Source organism: Heterocephalus glaber, unplaced genomic scaffold, assembly GCF_053883595.1.
Source record: "Heterocephalus glaber isolate CG9 unplaced genomic scaffold, H.glaber_assembly_v1.0 deba00000347, whole genome shotgun sequence".
In the NCBI taxonomy this organism is placed as follows: domain Eukaryota; kingdom Metazoa; phylum Chordata; class Mammalia; order Rodentia; family Bathyergidae; genus Heterocephalus; species Heterocephalus glaber.
Window position 1 is genome coordinate 32,773,309 of NW_028258143.1, and position 25,416 is coordinate 32,798,724.

The following is a 25,416-nucleotide window of genomic DNA, read 5'->3' on the forward strand; positions in this document are numbered from 1 at the left end:
GCACAGTATAGAGAATAATTTTTTTCCTGTGCTGGAGATTGAACCTAAGGTTTTTACATAGAGCTATATGCCCAACCCATCCCATCCGTTTTTACTTTTTATTTTGAGATGGCTTCTTGCTAGACATTAATTTGCCCCAGGCTGGACTCAAGCTTGCAATATTCCTGCTTCATTCTCCCCAAGTGCTGGGATTACAGGTATGCACCAGCATACCTGGCTGTAATTAACTCTTTGGCCTTTCTTCTAAACCCTGTATTCTGCTTTTTTTCTGGTCTATTCATGTATCAGTACTGTACCACTGTTTCAAATATTGAGTCCTATAGTATACTTCTATATCAAGTAGGATTAGTCTCCCTTTGACTATTACTGTTTATCATGTAAACTTTAAGCATTTTCTTTCCAAGAAAAAAAGTTCATGTTCTCAATCTGAATTCTGATTAGAAAAGTAACATCTTATTTATTCAAAAACAGTTATCACAGTTACAGTTAGTTTTTTTTCACATTTATTTTCTGTTCACCATAATTACTCTGTGAAGGCATTGGTGGTTTCTATTTCGTTCACTATTCTGCCTATCATGCAGTGTAGCAACAAACACAGAAGTTGCTCAATGTATTTTGTTTAGTAAATGAATAAATGAAAGAAGTTTGAAAACTTGCCATTAAAATAAAACTATTATAGTCCTGCTAAAGATAGGCCACTGATCATGGAGTTAGATTCTCAAAAAAAAAAGTTATCTTAGTCACTTTGTCAGACCACAGTATCAACACACACAACTTTTAAAGGATGAGAGACTTATTTTGGCCCTTTAGTCCATCATAGGCCTACTCTGGGGCTGGGGATTTAGCTCAGTGGCATCTCTCCTGCCTTGCAAGCGCAAGGTCCTGAGTTCTGTCTCTGGTACCAGAAAAAAATAGAACCCATAGGCTGACTCCAAAGCAGAAATGGCATGAGGAAAGGACTCTAGGGAAGAAAGCTACTCATTTCATGTAGGCCAGGAAGCAGAGAATGAAGGGAGATAAACCCTTCCAGGTTACTCCCCCAGTGACCTACCTCTAGCCCCCATCTACTAACATCATTTGTAGCACATTTGTAGGAACCCCATGATCCACTCACCATCCAAACACATGAAGCTTTTGGGGGGAGGACACTCCAGATCTAAACCATAAAACAGGTCATTGTCCTTTTAATATCCTTAATTGTACTATGAGTAGTATCTGAAAATGTTCAAGTTAATTTATTCTTGTCATTACTTCATTTATGTTTTCTGTTCTTGCACTACTCAAGCCTTCCCTTGAGTTCACTATAGTACCATGCTTTTGACTTGATTTCTGCGGAAAAAATACACAAATACACAATTTCAAATTGACTATGGGTAGGATCTGGGACCCCCAACTCACTGGTAAATTGAGAATCCAAAGAGTGAGCAAAGCTAACTAAATTTGGAGCTGGGTTTAGTGGCGCACACCTGTAATCCCAGTTACTTGGGAGGATCCAGAGTTCAAGGCCAGCCTAGGCAATTTAGTTATACTTTTATCTCAAAATAGAAAGGACTGGTGTTGTAGCTCAGTGTAGAGAACTTGCTTGCATACACAAGGCCCTAGAATTGGTGCCCCACACACAAAGGAATCAGATTAAGTTTATGATTTTCATAGGGAAGCTGTGAAGAGATACTCCACAATTGATTCATATGTCCTATGGTGTAGAATGAAAGGAATCACTTAGTACTAAGTAGTAAAAGAAAACAAGGTATGATTCATGAAATTAAATGAAAAAATGTCCAGATATCTTAAAGGTTTTTTAACCATTTTTCCTGTAGTTGCATTTTATAAAAATGAAAATATTCTTAAGTTGAATTTTCCTTCCCACATATTATAATTTCATTAAAATATTCAGTGATGTGTCTTCTAATTGTGCTTTAATAGTTTATACTACTTTTTATTTACTTATTTATTATTTATTTATTTATTTTTTGCGATACCAAGGCTTGAACTCAGGACTTTGCGTTTACAAGGCAGGTGCTAGTGCCATGGAGCTAAATCCCCACTTCAATAGTTTATACTTCTACAAGTACAAAATTAGCTTGTACTAAAATCTCTTACTGAGATACTGGTTACATATAATTCAGAAGACCAGAAATACACATGTTCTTCTGAACATGACCCTAGTTTAAATTGTTTTAGTGTTAATACTTTTAACTTATACCCTTTTCTTTTCTCATTAAGGATTCTGGACTCTCCTTATAATATCCCTAACTGCTGGGTTCTCGTGTTGTAGCTTTTCTTGGACAGTGACGTATTTTGATTCTTTTGAACCGGGAATGTTTCCTCCTACTCCTCTTTCACCTGCCAGGTTCAAGTAAGTACAATATTCCTGTTTGTTTCTTTTTTTTTTCCTAACTCATTTCAACTTGTTTGAAAAGCCTAAAAGAAGCAAGAAGCTGTTCATTTATAACTTGGCTCCTCACTCAGGGTAGCAGACAACTATGCCATACTTGTCTAATCACAATGTGTACTTTAGCATAATGGTAGTCGGCTGTGTGACTCAGTAGCTGCGCTGGGGGAATACAGGAAGCAGTCTTTATGTTCACCCACTGGTACGACAAATGGCAAGGTGTATGCATGTGTGTCTTAAGTGTAAACAGGTGAGTTCTATCCATGTTACATACCATGTTACATTTTTGTGTATTTATAGATGTATTTTTTTAATTAAATGTTTTCTATTGATTTTTCTGGTAGAATTAGCCCAATTCAGTACAATATCACGTGAAAATCTTTTTTACAACTTTGGGAGGAGGTTGAAAGTGAGTTGTCAGGTGACTTGGCTACCGATGATGACTTCTATTGTGTAAGCCAAAGAAGTTAGCAAGATATGATAGAGAAGTACAGAATGAAGTCCTTGATTTAGCTGAGGAAGAAAACAGTAATTAAATAAATATCTGACTAGTCAGAATGGTACAAAATGGTCACATATATCTGAACAATCCAATGTGAGAACTAGGTCCAAAAATGTTATTAGGTTCTTTCCAGGGGTGAAACCTATTGCCTGGAATACCAACACTGCGATTCAGTGTTGGAAATTGTAACGGATGATATGCTACAAGGTGTTTTGAAATACACTAATAATGAAATACAAGTAAAACATTCTATATGCATCTATAACAATACTCAAAAATATGTTTATGATGACACTTGGTAAGAACTAAAAGCCTTTATAGCAGGACTTTATCATTCTAATCATCAGAATCTAGAGAATTTATGGAGAAGTGACAGATGTGGCATTGAGATTTTTAGAACAATAATGACACTCAAGAGATTTGGTTTCCTTCAAAATTTCCTGCATTTTGACCACAAAAAGACCTGCCAGAAAGGAAAAATCCGACAGTTTGGTTGCTATTTGCTCAGTTTTTGAAAGGTTTGTTTTGAACTGTCAAGCAATTTATCGTCCGAATACATGACAACTGACGAACAGTTTGCATCATTTTGTGCTTGTTGAAGCTTTTGGCAATATATGTCAAATTAATCTTTAAAAATGGTATAAAAATATATGCCCTGGTAGATGTGAAGACATTTTACACCTTGGATTTAGAAATTTATCCTTGAACTCAGCCACCAGGTCTTTCTTTGTGCAGTAATAAACTGTCTGACTTTGTGAACAGACTTGTTGCACATATTTCAAAAAGTAATCCAAAAAATCGAAAAAGAAAAAAGTAACCCAAATGTCACATTTGACAGTTGGTTCACTATTTACACATTGATACTACATTTGCTGAAAGAACACCAGTTGACCAGCACAGAAACTATTTGCAAGGACAAAGCTGAAATGCCTAAAAAAACGTTGCAAGTTCACAATGGGGAAATGTACAGTACAATCTTTAGATTTCAGAAAGACATAACATTGGCCTCCATAGCAAAGAAAAACAAACTGGTATTGATACTGTCAACATTACACCAGATGATAAGATTGATAGTGAAGCTGGGTATGGTGATGCACACCTATAACCCCAGAATTCAGGAGGCTGATGCAGGAGGATCCTGTGAGTTCAAAGTCAACCTGTGCTATGCAGTGAGTTCCAGTCTAGCTTGGACTACTTAAGGTGAAGAAAAAGTAATATTGATATTGTCATTGTTACACCATAATGATAAGATTGATAGGCCTAGCATGGTGGTGCACACCTGTAATCCCAGCACTTTGTGAGGCTAAGGCAGGAGGATCCTGTGAATTCAAGGTCAGCCTGTGCTACATAGTGAGTTCAAGGCTAACCTGGACTATAGAGCAAGACCCACCCTGTCTCAGAACAAAAAAGGATAGTGAATCCTCAACACAAATGAAGCCAGAAGGGTCACATTTTGCATCAAAATGAAAGGTGGAGTAGATGTTGTCTAGTTATGCAGCAATGATGATGTCACTCAAAAAAGCGTTGGCCAGTGGTTGTGTTTTACTCAATCCTAAACGTGTCGGGCATAATTGATTTCATAGTTGACAAAGAAAATTAACAAGCACAAAATGACATGGAAAAATTTTCTTAGACAGTTAGGACTGGAATTGATAAATGATCAGTTACAACAGAGGAAGAACAGTATATATCTGCCCAAAGAACTCCACAGAAGAATTCTGGAGCAGACCAATGAACAAACAACTGAAACAACACAAGAACCTCCTAAGAAACAGGAAGACTAGCAAGATGTCAAGTATGTCATACCAAAGAAGATAGGAAACAAAACACATGCTATCAGTGTAAGCAATACTTGTGTATGGAACATGCTGTTCTCATCTGTGAAAACTGCCTTAGGTGTGATAATTGAAGTAAAGATTAGTTTTGTGGTAGAATTTATTTGTATTTTCATTGTAGCTCACACGCTGTTACTTTTTAGATTTAGTAAGCAAACAGTTGATGTTGAAAATGCTGATGTTCTAAACACTCATTACATATTAAAAACTTAATATTTTATTTTATTGATATTTTCCTGTTATGTGCAGACTATTTAATATAATAAAACATAAAATTAAAATAATTCATCAATAGAAATACTTCTAAATAATAAATGTGAGTGTTATACACCCACCATAATGTGCCATTTAAAAAATTTCCTGTGATGCCCCAGGGTTGAGGTTTTATTCTCTACAAGAAACAAATGACACAAGATTTTTAATTTATGGGGTCTTCTTTTAGATAAATGAAATACTTTATATTCACTAGATAATATAATTTTTAAATATGAAGTTCAAGGAATTATCTAAAAACAAACTTTGGTGATTGTCCTCAGATGGAATTTGAAATATAAAAGTTTATAAAGGTAAAATTAATATTAACAGTTTGAATGTTTTACAAGATTCATGTAACAAATGGTTAGACTCAAAACAGTTTAATAACTGGATTGGACTTTTCCTCAGGATTTATATTTTGTATAATATTTTCAACCATCTGTGGCACCCAGTTTATAGATCTAGACCAGATTGGATGCTTTTTATAGTTAAATAGTGTTCAATTTCTTTGGTCTGTATTTCAAAGAATTTGGGAAAATTCAGTAAGCAGTGATCTAGTATCAAGAAGACTCCAGTTTTAAATATTAATTTTCAGTGAAATGATCAAAGATTTCATTTATTCTGCAGGTGGTGGTTGAAAAGGAGTTGGTGAAGGCTAGTAAATAAGTTCCTTTAAATTTATGGCGTGTTGCTATAGTTGTTAACTATTACTGTTACTCCAGCTTCAGTCTACCTCTTGGATAGGTCGTAGAGATAAGAATATGTATTTGAGGGAGTCTATAAATGCAAAGCTACACTAATGATAACTTATTAATCATTAGTACTACTGGCTTTCATTAGGACACTTCCATATATCTTTCTGCCTTACATAAATCTCTAAAAAATTTAGCTTCACTTTCAGTGAAATGTGAATATCTATATTTGTGTATGTATGTATTTTAAATGTGTGAATAAATCCCTTTGGGTATATGAAACATTGTGTACTTGCAAATAAGTTTTATGAGTCCATGAGATGGATAAATTAATTAATACTCTCAATTAATTAGACTAAAAGTTATATCTAACAATATAATACTATCTCATAGTTCACATGGGTACCGTTCAGTTGGAGAATTTACGTCGCTGAGAGATAAAGAGTTCAATTCAAATTTATGTTCTTTTGCTGCCTATTGACATCAGTTATTTTAATAAGGGGTATGAGTCTCATGTAGTAAACTCATAGATGAAAAAAAATTCTCATTTTTTTCTTTTACCTGCATCTCACTTCTCCCCTGAATTATAGTCCATATTTCCAGGTATTAGGTATAGGTCCATATTTGCTGCCTGGCATCAGAAAGGATCTACACATAAAAATGATTTAAAATCTCTAGTCCTTAAGACACTTTTCATTCACTCACCAAAGCTTGAAACCCTTATCAGTAGGCTCGTTCAACTTCACCAAGTCTAGTTCTTCTTGTGTTTTCAAATGATACTGGAAGACTTCCTCTTTGCATCACTAGTGTTTTTGCACTATTAAGGTTTCGGCCTGTGTTTTTAACTTTTCCTCCAAACTTTTACTCCTCTCATTTGCCCTACATATTGTTATTTAAAACCAAACAAATCTATTTACAGCTGTCTTTTATCTAAAACTCTTCAGTGGCTTTTCTATCGCCTTTAATATAAAGTTCAACTCTTGAGTGTAGCAAATGACCCTGCCTTATTCTTCCAATTTCATCTTCACTTATTTCTGCAGTGCATATACTTTCTAGCACTATATGGTTTCTGTAGCCAGGTGCCACATTACCTTAGTATCCCTCAAGTAAATTATGTAATTCTGAGACATCATGAACTTTATTTATTCTTGGCACATTTTTCTTCCTGGAATATTATTTTCCCCTCTCACTTTCTCTTCTATGACCACCACAATTCATAAGCCTCATAAATAATAAAATTTGGAGTTTTTTAGAGAAAAGTCTTCTGGTGTTCTCATAAGGATCTACTATTAACTGATTGTATTTAATTTTTGAAAATGTAGGATTTTTTATTAAACTGCAGTAGTGAAAGATATCTTTTCAATATTTGTTTTAATGAGAATGTCAGATCACAGTCTTAGATTATGTATTTGTGTTAATACAACTCTACAAATAGTTTTGAAATATGTATACAAAATATATTTTCTAGCCAGGTGTGGTGGCACATGCCTGTAATCCTAATACTCTGGGAACCTGAGACAGGAAGATTGCAAATTCAAGCTCAGCTTGGGTAACTTAATGACTTAACAAAATCCTGTCTCAAAAAAAAAAAAAAAAAAAAAAAAAAATCAGGGTTGAAATTGATCTGAAGTACTGCAAAAAAATTCATTTAATATATACAAATGAATATAAAATACAAAATATATTTATATCCACAAGTGAAATATATCTACAAACGAAAAAACACAAATAGAAGGAAGTTGAGTTTGATACTGAAAATACTGCCCTCTAGTGTTTGTGGAAAATAGGCAATTCAGAAATTCTAGAATATACTGTATATTCTCTGTCACCAGTAGAGTGAGTCCTTGTACAGGGAAATAACCTTTTTAAGAAAGTTGAATTCTTCATAATTTTTTTTAGAAATGAAATGAATACATTTCATTAATACACCACATTACATTTTTGTAAAAATGAAACATATATTTTCTTATGTAAAATATATAATGATGTTAATATAAAGTTTTCCTGATTATACAAAAGTAATTCTGGTCCTTTGTTGGAAATTCAGAAGAGCAAGGTGGGTGTGGTGGCACACACCTGCAATCCCAGGACTTGGGAGGTGGAGGCAGGAGGATCACTGTGAGTTCAAGGCCAGCCTGAAATACATAGCAAGACCTTATCTCAAAAAAAAAAACAAAGAAAAATAATGGAAATAATCAGGGAAGATGGCTACCAGCATTTTAATGTACATCTTTCTAGTATATTAATTTTAAAATCAAAATTGGAACCACTGTACGTACTATTTTGTTAGATGATTAAAAAGTAGTATTTTGCTATTCCTCAGAAACTAAGGCATGTTGACTTCTTTTAAAACAGATTAACTATTTGTGGGGAAAGAAATCAAGAAGATTGTGGCTGTCAGTTGTTTTTTTCTGAAACATATTAACCCCCTAAGGGAAGAAAAAGTGATATTTATTGATACTTAGTAAATATTTAGTGAAATATTTAATGAAACCAACAATTTGGGTCAATTTATTAGATATTGAGATTAGGAAGAAAATAGTTTTTTATTTTTTTATATTTTCCATTCTATATTTGATATATCTTAGAAACTCATTTTTACATAAACATGATTTTTATAAAGTAATGTATTTTTGAACAGTAACTTAATGGGCTTCAGCAGGAATATTTTTCAGGATGGTTTCATGCATATACGAACTTCACTGACTTAAAAAGATACATTGTCAAATATATAAATATCTATTGGTAAGCCATCATTTTCTTTGTATATTTGGTCTCATATACCTCTAAATTATATGGAGAGCTTTGTCTTAGTTGTTAAGAGTAACTGCAATATTAAAAATCAAAAGGCAGAGGAAGGTTAAATTCTTCAGAGTATTTAAATAGCATTCCTTATTTCTCATTAAGTTATAATGTGTTATCCTTTTTTTTCCCCAAATACTACCTAATCAAAATCTCTGGTTTAATTGTCTCGTTGTTTTTGTTTTTTAGTTCTTTTGTTTTTTTGGTACTGGGGATCGAACTCAGGTCCTTCCACTTGCAGGACAGGTGCCAGAACCACTGAGCTAAATCCCCAGCCCCTTAATTGTCTCTTTAATTTTCCTTCCTCATTCATTGGGTTTTGTCTAATTTCCAAGCAGGCTAATATAACAATGTATGCATTATTTCACATTGTGATTTTCTGCTGTAATTAGTTTCCAGGAGTTAATATGTCCATGTATTGTCGCCTACCCGTGCAAAAATAATACAAAGAGAATTCAAATCTAGAGGTAATCTTGGGGTTCACTCTAGGATGAGCTAGTGGCGGGACCAGACCTTTTAAGTCCTCCTTAAGCTAGATACAAGATATGCATTGAACTAGAGGTTCTTGTTAAAGAAGATGGGGAGCAGGTGTGGTGGTACAGGCCCATAATCCCAAGGCTCTTAAGAGGCTGAGACAGGAGGATGGAAAGTTTGAGCCCTATTTGGGAAATTTAGCAACCTAGTGAGAGCAACCAAGCCCCTCCTAAAGCACCCACAGTGGGTGGTTTAGACCACCCATTAGTCTAATGGCCCCATTTTTTAACACATGAAAAAAAGCAAGTTCCAGGAGTTAAAGCAACTTCCACAAAGTCAAATTATTTGCGTATAATAGACCTTCACCTGTTAATTGTTTTTGTTTGCCTTACTAACCAACCACCTCCTCTGAATATGAAATGAATTAATAAGAATTTCACTATCATTTTATTGATAATTAAAAAGCATCCTGAGCTTTTGCTTTGTGGCAGCTTTGCTTCTGTAATGCTGCTAAATTCAATTTTAAAAATCTCTTCTTAACATCTCACGATATTTGTCCTCTTCATTTTTCTCCCAGCAACCAGTTCTCTCCACTTCAGACTGCACATATTTCACATTACCTGTGCACAAGCCCCATCTAGCGGTAAAATAATGTTGCTACAGGTTTTTAGTTATTTCATGTGCTAGAAATAAAAGCTGCTCAGCTACTGAAAGTCCTAACCGTGGTAGAAATATTTATAGTCTAGCAGTAAGTTTGGTGGAAAAATGATAGCATAACTGATGGCTCTAGAAAAAAAGCACAGTATAGAAAGCTAGTTTTATAATTGGGTGTCAAAATAGTAACAGTACTATGAAAAATTACAAAGTTAATAAATTTATCTGTAGTCAGATCAGGAGCCAACTGCAGTCAGTAGTGGTTATGAAAGTCTTAATTTTGCTAACATGGAAAAAACATAAAATTTAACAGCTTTTGCTCCTATAACCTTTATGCTAAGACATTAATTTTGTAGGGGTATAAATCTAAAATAAATGAGGATTACAAAATAAGCTATTTTTGGTAAGTAAAGTTGATTTCATTCATTTTAAATCCACAGTTAATTTGCATAACAAACACAAAGTGACAAGCACTCCTTAGTACCTAGAGATTTCCTTAGCATGTTAAATGAAATTGATAGTGAAAGGAATTACTAAGGCAAGGAAGCTTTTTATGTCAATAAGATAAAACTTTTATGCTGGAGATATTTAAAGAGACTTATTTGCAAGGAGAAAAAAAATCAATGCTTGTGTTTAAAGTAAGGATGGGCTGTTACAGATAACAAGTGCTGCTAGAAATTTCAAGCTTAAGCTAATCCAGGGTTAGATAAAAGTGTATGATTTTTGGTGAATTCCATGTTTGCATCCAAAGCTTAGATTATTAACTTATTGAGAAACTGATAATTGTTTTTTCTTTTTTTTTTGAGAAATGATGTAGAAATAGCATGTTTTGTAGTCATAACATTGTAGATTTTGGAGAATGTCTCAGTTCTTCATCAATCCTCTATTGACTTCTATGCTGAAAGTCTTCTCATTTTGAATCTTAGAACTACACATGAGCCTTTCTGAGGTGTAGAATGAATTGTTTTATAAGAATGGTTTCAACTTTGAACATAATTCTGTGTAGAGTTTAATGACCTTAAATTCTGTTTTTACAATATGAATATTGGTTAAAATAAAGATATAATTAAAAGTTGATTTTTATTTTTCCTTTTTGGTAACTATTTTATAGACTAACACATGTCATCTACTTGATTTACATGTGTTACTTCCTGTGTAAAACATTCTGTATGAAATTAGATGCTAAGTATATTTGAATTTTCATGAAAGTTGTGTGTGAGCTTACGTTTGTTGTTTAAACTGTTTTAAGGGGCAACAGACAATAGAATGTTACGTGAATTTTCTGGAAAATCAGAATTTAGGATAGATACTACTGTATTGTAATAACTTTTTTACAACCTTAGTTTTTTATTTGGGTTTTCTCTGACTTCTTGCTCTTCACAATAGAAGTTAAAAAGAGAAAAATCTTGTAAATGCATATTAGAAAAATGTAGGTTCTTATATTGAGCAGTAATATAAGCCTTGGAGGTCAAGAGAAGTGGGTGATTTAGTGTTTAAATTAGAAGTTTCTTTTCCAAGCGCCCTGAGCAAAATGATTTGAATCTACTACTCCTTCATACAGATTTTGGAGTTCTGCCTCCTTGGTGAATCAGATTCTTTATTGCCATGAACTAATGAAACAGATGTCAGATGGCTAATTGCAGTAAAAGAGAAAAGCTACTGACAAAAAAGATAGATCATGAATTGCAGATAGTTCATGGCATTGATAGCTAAATATGAAGTTTCATTATCTAGGGACTGTTTGGAGCAATCATTTGCAATCCTGTTATTAATGGTGCTATGTACTACAGCTTTTGAAAATAAGGGGTTAATATATAATATATATCCTTGCCTTATTCCTTTACTGTTCTGAGTAGAGACACACATAGATATAACAGTCTTTGAAGAAATTGTATTGACTAGTCTTGGTTTTCTTGCTTACATAATGTGATATAACTGACTAGTGAGTATTTCCACCTGTTTGCCGTTGTGCTTGTTCACGCTATTTACAATGTGTATTTGTGCGCTATTGAAAAGGCACTGGTGTCTACACTTAACAGCACTGATAATTACCTGAGAGAAAGCACTGACCGGTTTTGCACTTGGAACACGTTCTGTGTGTTCAGCATTCTATAAATTATGAGAGACATCCTGTTATATTAGAAAGGGCTTTGAAATCATAGAAAGTGGTTTCCAAATCCACCCTATTTCCCATATACTAGCAGAAGGACTTTTGAGCAAGTCATTTAGCATTTTGTATAAGTTTACTAGGTAAAGCAATAGATAAGTCAGACGGCAAAAGCAGATATATGGTGCCAAAGCTTAGCTTTGCTTAAGATTTTTCAAGCTGAAAGTCTTTTTTTTTTCTTTTTGGTACCAGGGATTGAACTCAGGCCCTTGCACTTGCGCAGCAGGCAGCAAAGCCACTGAGCTAAATCCCTGGCCGCTCAAAGTCTTGACTATGGCCTACCATAGGTTGCCTGTTGTTTTGGGTAGTAATTCTTACCTATTCTTACATATTTACTCTTTCTGTTCTTTTTAAAAAATTCTTTGATATTAAGATCCTTTTTATGAAATAATGCTGATAATAGTGGGTTTTAAGCTTTGTTCTGAGCAAAATAAATTTTTGTCAACACTCGGTTATTTCCTTTAAAAAATATTTTTAACTCATAAAATTTTAAGGTTTGAGGATCTCATTTTTCTTGTAAGTTTTGTACTGTTTGTCCTGACTTCCTAGTAAATAAGTACTTTGTGTAATCCAGGCAGTGTGCAGCATGCATTTTTTTACCGTGACATACTGGTGAATAAAGTTAATATATCTCACTTTCTTTACTTTACAACTGCATTGACTGCTAACATAGGTAAAATAGACCATAGATTATATTTGCACTTTCATCCAATTCTATGTACCTTTATCCATTTCTCTCTCATAGGTTTTTAGTACAATAAGAGATATTTTAAAATATGTACATATATAGTCTATTTATTTACATATATGTATATATGTACAGTCTATTTAAAGAATTGTACTCATCTTTAGAATCCTCCTGTGCCCTTGTGTCATTATGATGGTTAACAGTGCACTAGCATAGGATTGTGACTCAGTTAAAATTTCTTGTTGGTAGAATTCAATATAAAGGGTGTTAATGTCTGTATAGAGAAATAGTTATTACAGAACTGAGGTCTAGAAGTAAGTATCAAGACCATGTAGATGATCCTTACAGGATATGAGAGGAAGTAGGACCAGAGAGATTGGCAATATAATTAGGAAGCAAAATACATTAATGAAAATAATGTCTTAAAATGACAAACTCTTTAAACTTGAAAATTTGAGTTCCATAGTAATGTAGCTTACAGCTATGTAGGTTGATGAATCAACGTGTTTCATTAAAATGATGGACTCTTCATTAACCAATATTTATGTGTAACGCAAATTATTAGACTAAATATAGGGCCAGTGGAGGAAATGCTCAATGTAGTCATGTAGTCACATGACATCATCTATTTATTAATGGTGCATTACATTTCAATATTAATTGTATATACACCTTTTCCTTACCTTTTACATCTTTAAAGTAAATATTTATTCAGTGATCTTTACCTTGGATTTTCATAACACCTTGAAGTCAAGGACTGGGAATGTAGCTCAGTAATAGTGTTTGCCTAGCATGCTCACAGCCCTGGACTTAATCCCCAATACCACAACAAAACAAAACAAAAACCTTAAAGTGACTAAACAGCCATGTTTCTGCTAACTTTCTCCTTCAATGGCGTTTTCTATTTCCCAGTAATAACTTAGAGGATATTTACATTGCTAAGACAGTAACTCTGAGTTAAACTTTCTCTTTCTTTATATTAGAATAAGTTCATACCCATTGTAAATCACCACAGAATTATATAAATCTGAAAGTGAAAGATTGAAAAGACTTATTTAATTACTTTTTTTTTTTTTTTTTTTTGGTTTTTTGAGACAGGGTCTAGCTATGTGGTTCAGGCTGGCCTTGAACTTACTATGTAGTCCAGGCTGGCCTCAAACATGCAGTGATCCTCCTGCCTCAGCTGCCTGAGTGCTAAGATTATAGGCATGCACCACCATGCCCAGCACAAAGTTTCATTTTTTAAAATCCTGAAATAACTAATGTTATGGGGGTTAGACCTCCAGATTAAAAAATATATATGCACATGAAAATATTTCTGTTTTTATAGACGTATAATACATATACATAATTTGTCTTAACTTTAGGGTTAGCATTTATGTAAATTTTATTTTTTAAAAACTGATGTGGTTTCATTAAATTAGTCCTGTGATATTTTAATTACAGCTCATAATATTATTCCACTATAGTATGGATCAAAGAATCAGTTTACAATTATTTTGTAATATTTTTTGAGTAATAAAACTGAATATATATGTGCCTATATATGTGTGTGGTTTTTATATGTGTATATATTTAAAATATCTTAGACTTTGATAAAATTGTATCCCACCCTAATGTAACCATACTTAAAAATCTGGTAAACAATATAATAATTTAAATTTTATTCTATAACCACTTCATTCTAAAAATATTTTATCATATTTTTGTCCTAACATGCTACTTTGAAATACAAATATACATACACACACACACACACACACACACACACAAAAACATAACCACTGTCCTAGCAATATGTGTATATGTATATTCATATGAAACATGAGAGACATAGTTCACACATGACATCTATGTAAGAAAGACAGGAAAAATATTTCCTTAGTTTCTTGCTTAATTTCTTATTGGAGTTATCAGCCATGTACAATTTTTAAGAAATCTTAACATCCACTGTTGAGGAACATGACAATACAGTGAAATAAATTTTATATTTATTCAATTTATAATTTGTTTTTAAACTTACATTAACTTTGAAGCTTTTATATAGAATTCTGCTAATTGCTATATTGTGCTGATTTATATGTTTCTAAATAATGAATGCTATAATGTTAATAATGCTATTTACTAGAATAGCTAAAGTTATAGATTCTGGTTTAGTATGTCTAGGGTGAGGTCCAAGACTGAATTTTTAGGAAATTCTCAGGTGATGCTGGCAATTTCTGCTCTGCAGACTAAACTTTGAAAAGGGAGCTTTTAGATAGAAATTAGCACATTTTTCCTGTTAGGGTCAGATGGTTATTTCTGGCTTTGTGGGTTACATGATCTTGGCCACAGTTTTTCAGCTCTGCCATTGTAGCACCAAAGCTACCATAAACAATCTATAAAGAAAGAACAAGAGTGTTCCAATAGAATTTCAGTTATAGAAACAGGTAATAGGATGTGTGGGCTTTAGTTTGCCTATACCTGCTTTAGTAGACTGCTGTGAAATTAGATAATTAAACTTCTAATTTTTAGTCAAAAAATATATTCGTATACCATCAGGGACAAAAGGATAAGGTACTCATTTTTTTCAGATAGTTTCATTCTATCTTGTTATAGTCACAAGGATAAGACACATGAGGTTTTTAATATTGAAAAACATAAGTAAAAACAAATAATTACTGTACTTTATACTTGATTGGTAAACCTACTGATTTACTGAATATTTGAGCTTTAATGAATAAAATGAAAAAGTAGATTAGCCTTATCTGTGAGAAGAAACAGGAAAGCTTACTACTTTTATAACAAAGTATATAATGACAGTTATAAACCCATTATATTTATTTTACTCATTTCACTCCTTTTTTTAGATTGTGAGTCTACAGTAAGCATCTTTGTTGTTAGCTCTGGGAAATGTTTTCCAGGGCTAAGCAGCAGAGTAGGAGATATAAATTAATGGCAAGGAAATAAATTTATTTTAAATTTAAGAATTGGAAAGCCAAAGAAAATAAATCAAATATTGTTCCAATTGTTAAGAACTCTAAGAAAAATTAGCTTCCTTTTATCAGGCTTTGTATAAAGAAAGAAGTATGAAGTACCTGTCCTGTAAAATTGGAAGTTTATAGAGACAGCAAAAGAAAGTTCAGGTAGAAGGCACAACTAAATAAAGCTAGCAACATAATGAAAATAGCAGATCACAAATTCATTTTTAAATATCCTGAGGCTTATGCTGTTCCATGTGAAGAAGGCAAGGATTTCAGTCATCTAAACCATGTTCTAAATAACTAGAGTTAACAGCTTCACAGTCTGAGCTAAGAGTCTCAACTAATATGATGCACCCATCTATCTTTCTGTATCCTTTGTCATTTGTTTTTGTGGCCATTCAAAATTTACACTACATTGAACTATTCAGTGGATCTCCATTTTCTAGTTCATTAAGTCACTGTGAAGGGATTTCCTCCACTTTCTACTTCTAACTTCTACCCTCTGTGTGGTGCAAACTTAACCTTGTATACATATCCATCATTCTACTTAGTCCTTTTATCTCAAAGATGAGGTGTCTCTATCTTTCCAAACTTGATTTTATTTTATTATTTTTTTCCCCCATTAACTTTATTGGTACATTTTAGGTATAAAATACAGTTACATTCATCATTGGGATCTTGTACCATTGCATGAGTCTCTTGGTTCTTATTTTTTTTCCCCTTCCCTTGCCCTCCCTTCACCCCCTCCACCCTTCCCTATTTGCAAAGACCTTGTTTCCATTTTTTTCCTCTTCTCATATTTTTTCCTTTCCCTTTTTTCCCTTCCCCTACCCCTCCCAATTCCCCTGCTCTTTTAGACCTTTTCTTCCTGTTACACAATATCAGTTACACATTTTTAAAATTACAATATTAAGATCTAGGAGACATTACCACAGATTTTACAGAATTTAAAAGGATATAGAAAGCATATTACAAAAATCTTTTTTGAAATAAATTTGACAACTTCTAAGAAGTATCTTGGAAGACAAATTAATGAAACTAACTCTGGAGGAAATATAAAATTTGAATAGCACCTATCAAAGAAAGTATATTTCTAGCTTGAAAACCTACCTATATGACAACAGCAGGCTCATATACATTTTAACTGATAAATTATATCAAACAATTAAAGCAGAAAAAAGAAGGAACACTTCTCCCCTCGTTTTAGGAACTCAACATTGTGCTAATCCTAAAACTGGATAAAGGTAATAGAAGAAAAGAGTATGAACATAGATAGAAATTTGTTTAACAAAACAAACTATTAGAAGTCAGATCTGGCAGTATGTGGAAAGTGGTTTTTGTTACAGAGATGACAGTGTTTGTTCAGCATTGGAAGATCCACCCCCAAAAGTCATCGTTTTAACAGAGGAAAGGAGAAAGCCATATGATCCTGTCACTATTTGGAGAGAAAGTATTGGACTAAATTCTACAGCTGTTCATGGTAAAAGCTATCAGGAGGCTAGAAGTAGAACAGAAACTTCTCAACAGATTAAAGACATGTACTCCATACTTCCAACGAGAACGCCTTATATGAATGGAAAAGATACAATGCTTTCTCCCTAAGGTGGGGAACAAGGGCAGATATGCTTACTCTTTATCTGTCCATTAAACTTTGAAACCTAGTCCCCACCAAAATAGTCTGGCAATAAAATGACACAACTAGGATAGGATTGGCACGGCAGAAGCAAAATCTTTATATGTAGACGAAATGATCATCTACAGAGAAAATACTAAGAAATCTCTAGGAGCTCCTAGAACTTGTACTTGAATTTAGCAGGATTAAAAATCACAAGGTATATATAAAAATTCAGGTCTGTGTATACTTGCTATAAATGAAGAATTGGATTTTATTGGATTTTATTTCTAGTGCTCCAGATCCAATTTTTCCCTCTTCCCCCATTCCCTTTTTCATATGACTTCAACATTTTTTCCTCCTTGAGTTCCTGTAGAACTCTTAATTATGAAATTTAATCTTCATTTTCCAATCTGATGTTCTGTTGTAACTTCTGTGATACCACTTCCTCCTCCTTTTCTTTCTAGTAGATTATGTTGGGCCTTCTCTTGAGAACCTCTCTGATTCTCATTAGTATTTCCTCTTGGTTCCTGGAAATTTACTTCAGTGTCCTACAGGTATTTCCAGTTTAGCATATCCAAAATTGATGTGTTTTCTGCTTCTGTGTTCTCATGGGTTTCCTATCATGGTTAATGAATGATAGTTCATCCAGCCAGTATTCAAGTGTGAAATCTCATATTGCCTCATGTTCTTCCTTCTCTCTCTGCAACTCTAACCAGTCAAGGACCAACAGTAATGGCTGACATCTCTTCTCTTACTGAGTGTGTGCTCAGTAAACTCCTGACAGTTCAACAAGTACTTGCTAGTATCTTCTTTTATTTTCACAAGAACACTAATGAGGATTGTCATTTTACAAATAGATAATTAGACTCAGGTGGGTTAAAATAGTCCTATAAGTAGTACAGCTGTGATTAAACTTCTGAGGAGAGTGTTAACTTTTCACATCCTTCACTGTAACTGTATCAAACTATTATCTTTTCTGTACTCTCCATTGTCTTTTGCTTCTGCACAAATTATTGCTTTTTTAGAACTTGAAATCTCTTGTCTTCCATTTTAGCTTAGGTATTAGCTCTTTAAAATTTCTTTCATAGCTGGGTGTGGTCATATACACCTGTAATCCAAGCACCCCAGAGGCTGAAGCAGAAGAGATCACCACAAGTTTGAGGCAGCCTGGGCTACAAGGCCACCCTGAACTGCAAAGTGAGAACCTGTCTCATAAGCTCCCCACCCCAATTTTTTTTCATAATACAGATGAGTGGCTCTTTTATGTTCCAGTAATGCTGTTTACCTAACTTTTAACACTTAGCACACTGTGTCACTAATTCTGTTACCTTGAAGGGCACTACTGATTCTTATTCTTTTTTTTATTTCCCATATATATTCCTTATAGAAATATTCATTCTGTAAATTTCAGAATTAAAAGGAGCTGAGAAAGTTATAAAGAACTTTAGAATAAAAATTAAGAGGTAAATGAAGTATGTCTTAATTTTTACTTTATGAGAGACAACGTGAAATCAGATTTATTTTTGAAATTCTAACCTATGTTAACATAGATGAAGATCAGTGGCATATACACAACTTCATCTTCTCTTCAGCAGTTTCTAATAAATAGGGCCACGTATACAAAATAATTTATATAGTTTTTTGTTTCTAAAAGAAATTAATGTTTTTAAGTACAGTTGTCCATTAGTATCCACAGGAAATTGATTCCAAGACTGTAACTCCACCCCTACATATACCAAAATCAGGATGTTAAAGTCCCTTACTTAAAATGCACAAAGCCTATGCACATACTTTTGTATATTTTAAATCATCTCATTTTTAATACCGTATGCAATGTCACTACTATGCATAATAGTAGTGTACTGTATTGTTTATGGATTAAGGACAAGAAAAAGTCTGCATATGTTCAGTACAGACACAATTTTTTTCCAAGTATTTTTGATTCAAGGTTGATTGAATCTGTAGATGTGAAACCTGTAGATATGGAAGGCCTGACATAATTAAAATTTTTCTTAGAATTTTTTTTCCCATATTCTAGGTTGGGGTAGATACTTCTGATTCCAAATAAAAAACTGTAATTACTTATTCTGCCAAACATAAGAGTGCTTTGTCTTAAAGCAAAATCAGTTGGGATTGAAGTTACTATTTTAAATTATAAGAATTCTGCCATGAAAGCATCTCTCATGTGAGACTACGTGTGAGAGAGAAGAAATACATGAATAAATATGGCATAGGAGTGAAAATCCCAGGAGGATAGAGTATCTGCTAATTATGACTGACACAGAGTTCAGTTCAGATCAACCAATGTAAAAACAATAAACAACCCCAAATATTATTTGGCACTTTTAGCAGTTGCTTATTCAGTCCATTTGTGATTCAAAAGTAAAGAGTATAGTCACGTTGCCAGTCATTGAGTTCATTTTAGTCTTAGATTTTGTATTTAAGACTAATATATAAATGTATTCCATTCCCCAAAAATGAAAATAATTAAGATGTGATTCTTAATACTTTAAAGTTACAATTAAATACTGATAGAAATATATTGCTAGAAATTAATTTCCACAGTATAAAACCTGGATATAAGTAAAAGAAGTGTATATTCTCTGGGAAATTATGAAGTAGAAGTGATTATGAACAAGTAGAGGAATGTGAAGCCAAAACACACACACATATATATATATACACACACACCTGTGCATTTCTTCCATCTAACTCTCAAGTTTTATTTGTACACTGGTATTGTTTTATTGGTTTGAGGTGAGCTTAGGTTTAGGTGTTTGGCTTAGAAGAGAGAGGTAGATAACCAAGAGTATTTAAAAATCTCTTCTGTAGCTAAGCTTCCTTTTCTATATAGGTAATACTATCATTTGCTATGTGCCAGATACCTGATCCTCACAATTTTGTAAGGGTAAGTTCTGTTTTTATTTCAATTGTATAGAGGAAGAAATTGAAGTTCAGAAAGATCACACAGTTTTTCTGACTCCATACTCCTTGCTCAGTGCTGACACTCAAGCTTATGTCTAGCTGTAGAGCTTGAATTCAGCCACTAACAGGGACCACATAAGTATTTCATTGCATGTGTCTTTATTATTAGAAAGGAAGTCTTTGGAACTAGACCAAGATAATGGTACCCTTTGTACAATTTATCTTCTAAGATATAGAAGTAGTTCTGTTGTAATGAGCCTTTCCTTGTAACAGTATTTTCAGTATTTTATTCGTTTGAGCAGTGTTTTATATTTTCGTTTTGGTTTCAGAAATGTATTGCAGTAGAAAACAATGTAAGCCTAGTAAAATCAATGTTTGGGATCCTAACTTTTGCTTTTGTCATTGAATTCTGTTTACATTTTTGCTTGTTATTTTATATGGTCAAGTGAACTTATTGGGTCTTAAAATTTGAAATTTGTTAAATTATTCACTAATTTTCATTATATCGGCAAGTTTCTTTCACTCTTTGGAAGGCAGCTATGCTCACCGCTAAACCACTAGCACTGATTAACTCTTTGGACTACAATACTTCAGTTACCTCTTTAAATAGATAGGAAAAAAACTGCAGAACAATGTAAATTTTTAAAAATGTTTTACTTATTCTGTCTCTGCAAACTGGAATAGTCATAAAAATTTAAAACTAGAAGAAATCTTAAATTTACCTGGTCTGTTATTTTCACTAGATAAGCATGAGATTTTTTTTTTTCTTTTTGTATTGGGGCTTGAACTCAGGACCTTGCGCTTACGAGGCAGGTGTGGTGCCACTGAGCTAAAATCCCCAGCAGCATAAGATGTTAAGTGTGAATTCCACTTTTGATTCTGTCCTTTTCTGATTATACCATGTCTTTTTTGTCTGCCAACCCACTCCATGTCTTGTAAAACCTAGGTCAAACTTTTTTTTTTGAGGCAGAGTCTCACTATGTAGTTCAGGCTGGCCTTAAACTCACTATGTAGCCCTGTGTCGCCTGGGCTGGCCTTGAACTCACAGTAGTCCTCCTGCCTCAGCCTCCCAAGTTCTGGGATTACCCATGTGCACCACCATGCCCGGCTGTAGGTCAAACTTGTATCATTAAGAAACTTGTCCTAGGGCTGGGGATTTAGCTCAGTGGCGCTGCGCCTGCCTGGCAAGTGCAAGGTCCTGAGTTCGATCCCCAGTACCGCAAAAAAAAAGAAAAGAAAGAAACTTGTCCTTGTTAACTGTATTGTTTACTTTGCTTATTTATTTTTTATGCAGTTAACACAAAAAGCATTTTGAGCAAAATGATGTTTTAGAAAAATTAATCTATACAGTGTGTTTTAGGTATATGGAGAGAACGTCAGTAGTTCTGAAAAAATTTCATTGTGAGTTGGATTTCTACATCAGATTCCTGTATACAAATAGTTATTGTACCATCATCTCCAAAAATCGTAGTGCCATTTTCAAAAGATCCTTATGCCCATTTCAGAATCCCTGCATATTGAAATAAAATGGAAAGTGTTCAAAGTTAAACATTTCCTTTATATTGTTCTGAAACTATGGAAATTGTTTTGTTACCTTCATTCAATTGTGTAGTCTAGATTGGAAATCCAAATGATATGACAAGAAAATCAAATCAGCTTGGTGAGGCCCAGTATTATTCATCCATTTTTATGGCTTGACAGTATTAATAATAACTAATGCTATAATTTTACTTATTCTTGATGGGAATTTTTCTTTTTATGTGGTTTTCCCAGTTAAACTATTATAAGGGAGTTACAAAAATAAATTATAGTCATTTTGCTTTATGGATATAAATTACCTAATAAAAGAAGGTTCTTCTAATTGGGTGTTCCATTCTTCTGGGGTTAGATCTCTTCATACATACATAAATCTGTCTCTGGATGCAGTAGTATATTCCAATGTCTGTATCAGTTTGCCTCTTTGTTTTTATGTTGTGATTTGAATTTCTCTTTTATACATTTAGTGTATAATATAAACTTAGTGTCATAGTGTCAGTGCTAAATTTGTAGAGTTTTAAAAAGAAATCGACATGGTTACAATGTGAAGTATTCCCAGATTATTCTAAGAACTTTCCTTCACTCAGGTTCTTTCAGTGTCCATCAGTTAAACTTTTAAAAATTGAGCTATAATTCACGTATGTATTTATTATGATTCACAGTGCACTTTTACACACACAAATTTTCAACTTGATATACTCTAGTGAAGGGAGGAATGTCAAACCAGTTGGACATACATTTTTTTCTTTTTAGTATGTCTTATCCTTGCTAGGATAAGGAAAAAATTATTATTGCAATACAGTTAATGGAAAGACTATTAAGTTATCGAGGAAACATGTCAGAGAAACTGTGTATGTAAAGTTCTTAGCTGGTTGGCATTCAGAGTAGTCATAAATAAGAGATATGTCTTTGCTGATTCATAGGAACTCATCAAAAACCACTTCAACTAAGTAATCTGTCAGGTTGAAAACTGAAATGTCTTTAAAAGATTTACTCTGAACCATTTACCTAGACATGTACTCAAAGAAAAGGTTTCTTTGTGTAACCCAAAAATGATACAAACAGGATAAGTGTTTGAAGTACTGTATATTTTAAGTTAGATCTAAATAAGAACAAGAGAGCATAGAAACACAGTGCTAATTAATGCAAGAACATGTTTATAATACAACAAAATTCATACCTTAGAATTATCTTGGGGTGATTGAAAAATGTGGTGAGTGTTTAAATTTTTAAAAACTTATTACAGTAAAAGACACATTGCCAAGAATAGTGGGATATGTGTTCAAAAGGAAGAGTGTTTTGAGGGAGATTAGTGGCAATGTGTCTTAATGGTAATAAATTTTATTTAAATATTCACTATTTTTTAATCACCCCTTTTTCAGCAAATGTTTATGGCGACTTCTGTAAAATAAAAACATTACGGTGTGTCCTGATCCACATTGTTCACTGGATCTTGTACTGGGCAACTTTTGGATCTTCCCCAAAGTTAAAATTACCATGAAAGGTAAAAGTTTTGAACAGCACAACTTAAAGACATAAAAGAGGACCCCCCAGAAGTGTTTTAGAAAGTGGCAAGAATAATGGTATAAGTGTACTTAAGGCAAAGGGAGTATTTTGATGGGAATTAATGTCAGCGTGTCTTATGTAATTTTTTGAAAATTAAAACATTAACCGTATTTTTTTTTTTACTGAGTATGTTATGGCTGCACAAAGTAACTATGAAATATATTAAAGTATAGGAATGAAATTCAGTATTTTGCTTTCATTACTGTTAAAGGGAAGTTTTGAAAGAGAACTTAAGATGTGTTATCTACTACTAATGCTGCAAAACATCCAATTTGTTTTTAACTTATGTATTAATGAGTAAAAACGTGGGAAACATACTCCCAAGTCTAAAGCATTTTCAGTAAAAATTTGGTGTTTCTCTTATACCAAGTTACGCTTTCCCTTTTTGATTTGTGTTTTTCCTTTTTCTCTAGGAAACTGACTGGACATTCTTTCCACATGGGTTATAGCATGGCAATTTTGAATGGCATTGTAGCTGCTCTTACTGTGGCATGGTGCCTCATGTAAACCCACACTGGAACAATATTGTTGGCAAAAGTCATGATCAGAAAAGAATGTCATTGTCTACTCAGAAGATTAAGAAGACCATTATGTGGTTCAAATAATGTCATAATCATCATTATGGAGGATCTTTTAAAGTATCATTCTAGAGTTTAAGCATTGGGAATATCTAAGCATTAAGTTTCATGGACCTTCTTAAAAGTATAAGATGCTTACCTCATCTTTTTTGTGTCTGTAGTTCTTATAATTTATAGAAAATGTTTTAGTAGAAATCAGACTTAGAAACAAATACAAGACAATGCCTGCCTTTCCATGTATATATGCTATACTTTTGCTAAGAAATCTTGATATTAATGTTTGGTTGGGGTAAAAGTAATCTTATTTAGATGCTCTATTTGTAAAACAATGCCTACTACTCTGACATTTTATAAAATCTACTTTTAAGTCAGAATAGTTTGCCCATATAATCAATAGAAGGTGCATTTATATTTTTTATGGGACATAGTTCTTTATGTGTGTTTTTTAACATATTTTCCTATATATTGAATTTATATGTTTTTAAAATTAAGACATCTAGATAATTGTAAATGTTACTACTTAATGGTGCAAACCTAATACTTGCCAATTTTTCCAAGTATTTTGTCTCTTTTTTAAAAGCAAAAAACATTGACATAAGTTTAAAATCAAATAAATGTATTTTTTAGCAAAGATGGCTGAAAAAGAGATACTGAGAAATTTGAAGGTGTTTACTATTTCTATTTTTCACAATTTTAAATATTTATTTTGATGTACATATGGTTACTTCAATTTCTTTTGTTTTGAATAAATGAAAACCTGAAGGTTTTGTATGTAGAAATGTTTGAAATCATTTATTTATTTATTTATTTATTTAGGTATCAGGGATCGAACTCAGGACCTTGTGCTTGAGAGGCAGGTGCCAGAATCACTGAGTTAAATCTCCAGCCCAGAAATCATTTATTTTTAATCTCAAAAACTTAGTTATCAAAGTAGAAGAGGTATTTTGATACTACATATATGTATATATGATAAGACTTGCATATAACTATAGTTTTATAATTTTTCTGTTTAAAAGTTTTTCTGTAATTATGATATTGGGAATTTTTGTTTGCATAGTAACTGTGTCTTAATTTTTCCCTTTTCTTACTAAATCCTTTAAGGGTTTAGAAAGTCACCTCAGTTTTAGAAAGATTGATGATTTACACAGGTACTTTCTCTGGTTATAAAAAAATCTTTAGGAAACCATTGGATAACCAAACTGCTTATTCAGGCTAAGTGAGAAATATGTAAATATAGTACATTCTCCCTCTGAATGTTGTTACTAAGTAAGCCAGGGTTCTAAAAGTCCAACTGTTTTTACTGTTCAAAAATCTTTAGTTGGAAATGACTAGTGCTGCTTCAATTTAAGTTATCTGAAATGTTTATACTAACATGAGTGTATGTGTTTAAATACCAATCCCATGGTTTAAGTATTTCTACCAGTGTGGTTGTTGCAGTGAATCTATTCTTACCCTTTTCTCTCCTTTCCTCCACCCTTTGACTTGAAAGGGGTCTTCATTACAGTTTATTTCAGTAAACCCTAATCTCATGCCTAAAAAACTTTATATGTGTGTATGTATGTATGTATATGTATGATTGATATTTCTCTACCCCACAAGGTCTACCAGAGACACTGACCTTTAAGTACTATATCCTTCTATATTATTGAAGTTCCGCACATAATACTGCTTCTGGCCAAAGAACTTCATTCACAAAAGTATAAATCTCTACACAAAAAGGTTACATAATAAGGTTACACAAAAATGCAGTTACTAAATTGGAAATTGAGACT

General features: G+C 33.0%; 1 protein-coding gene across 2 annotated transcripts in view; it reads left to right on the plus strand.

The window, feature by feature from the left end:
• The window catches only part of Arl6ip6 (ARF like GTPase 6 interacting protein 6), a 33,566-nt gene extending 8,979 nt beyond the window's left edge, over window positions 1–24,587 (plus strand). The window contains exons 3-4 of one of the 2 annotated variants that reach the window (XM_004835938.3): window positions 2,224–2,356; window positions 23,480–24,587. In XM_004835938.3, the coding sequence (XP_004835995.1) occupies window positions 2,224–2,356; window positions 23,480–23,573 (227 nt within the window). In that variant the 3' untranslated portion in view covers window positions 23,574–24,587. The other variant, XM_021266182.2, reaches the window with a different exon arrangement.
• The last annotated feature ends 829 nt before the right edge of the window (window positions 24,588–25,416 follow it).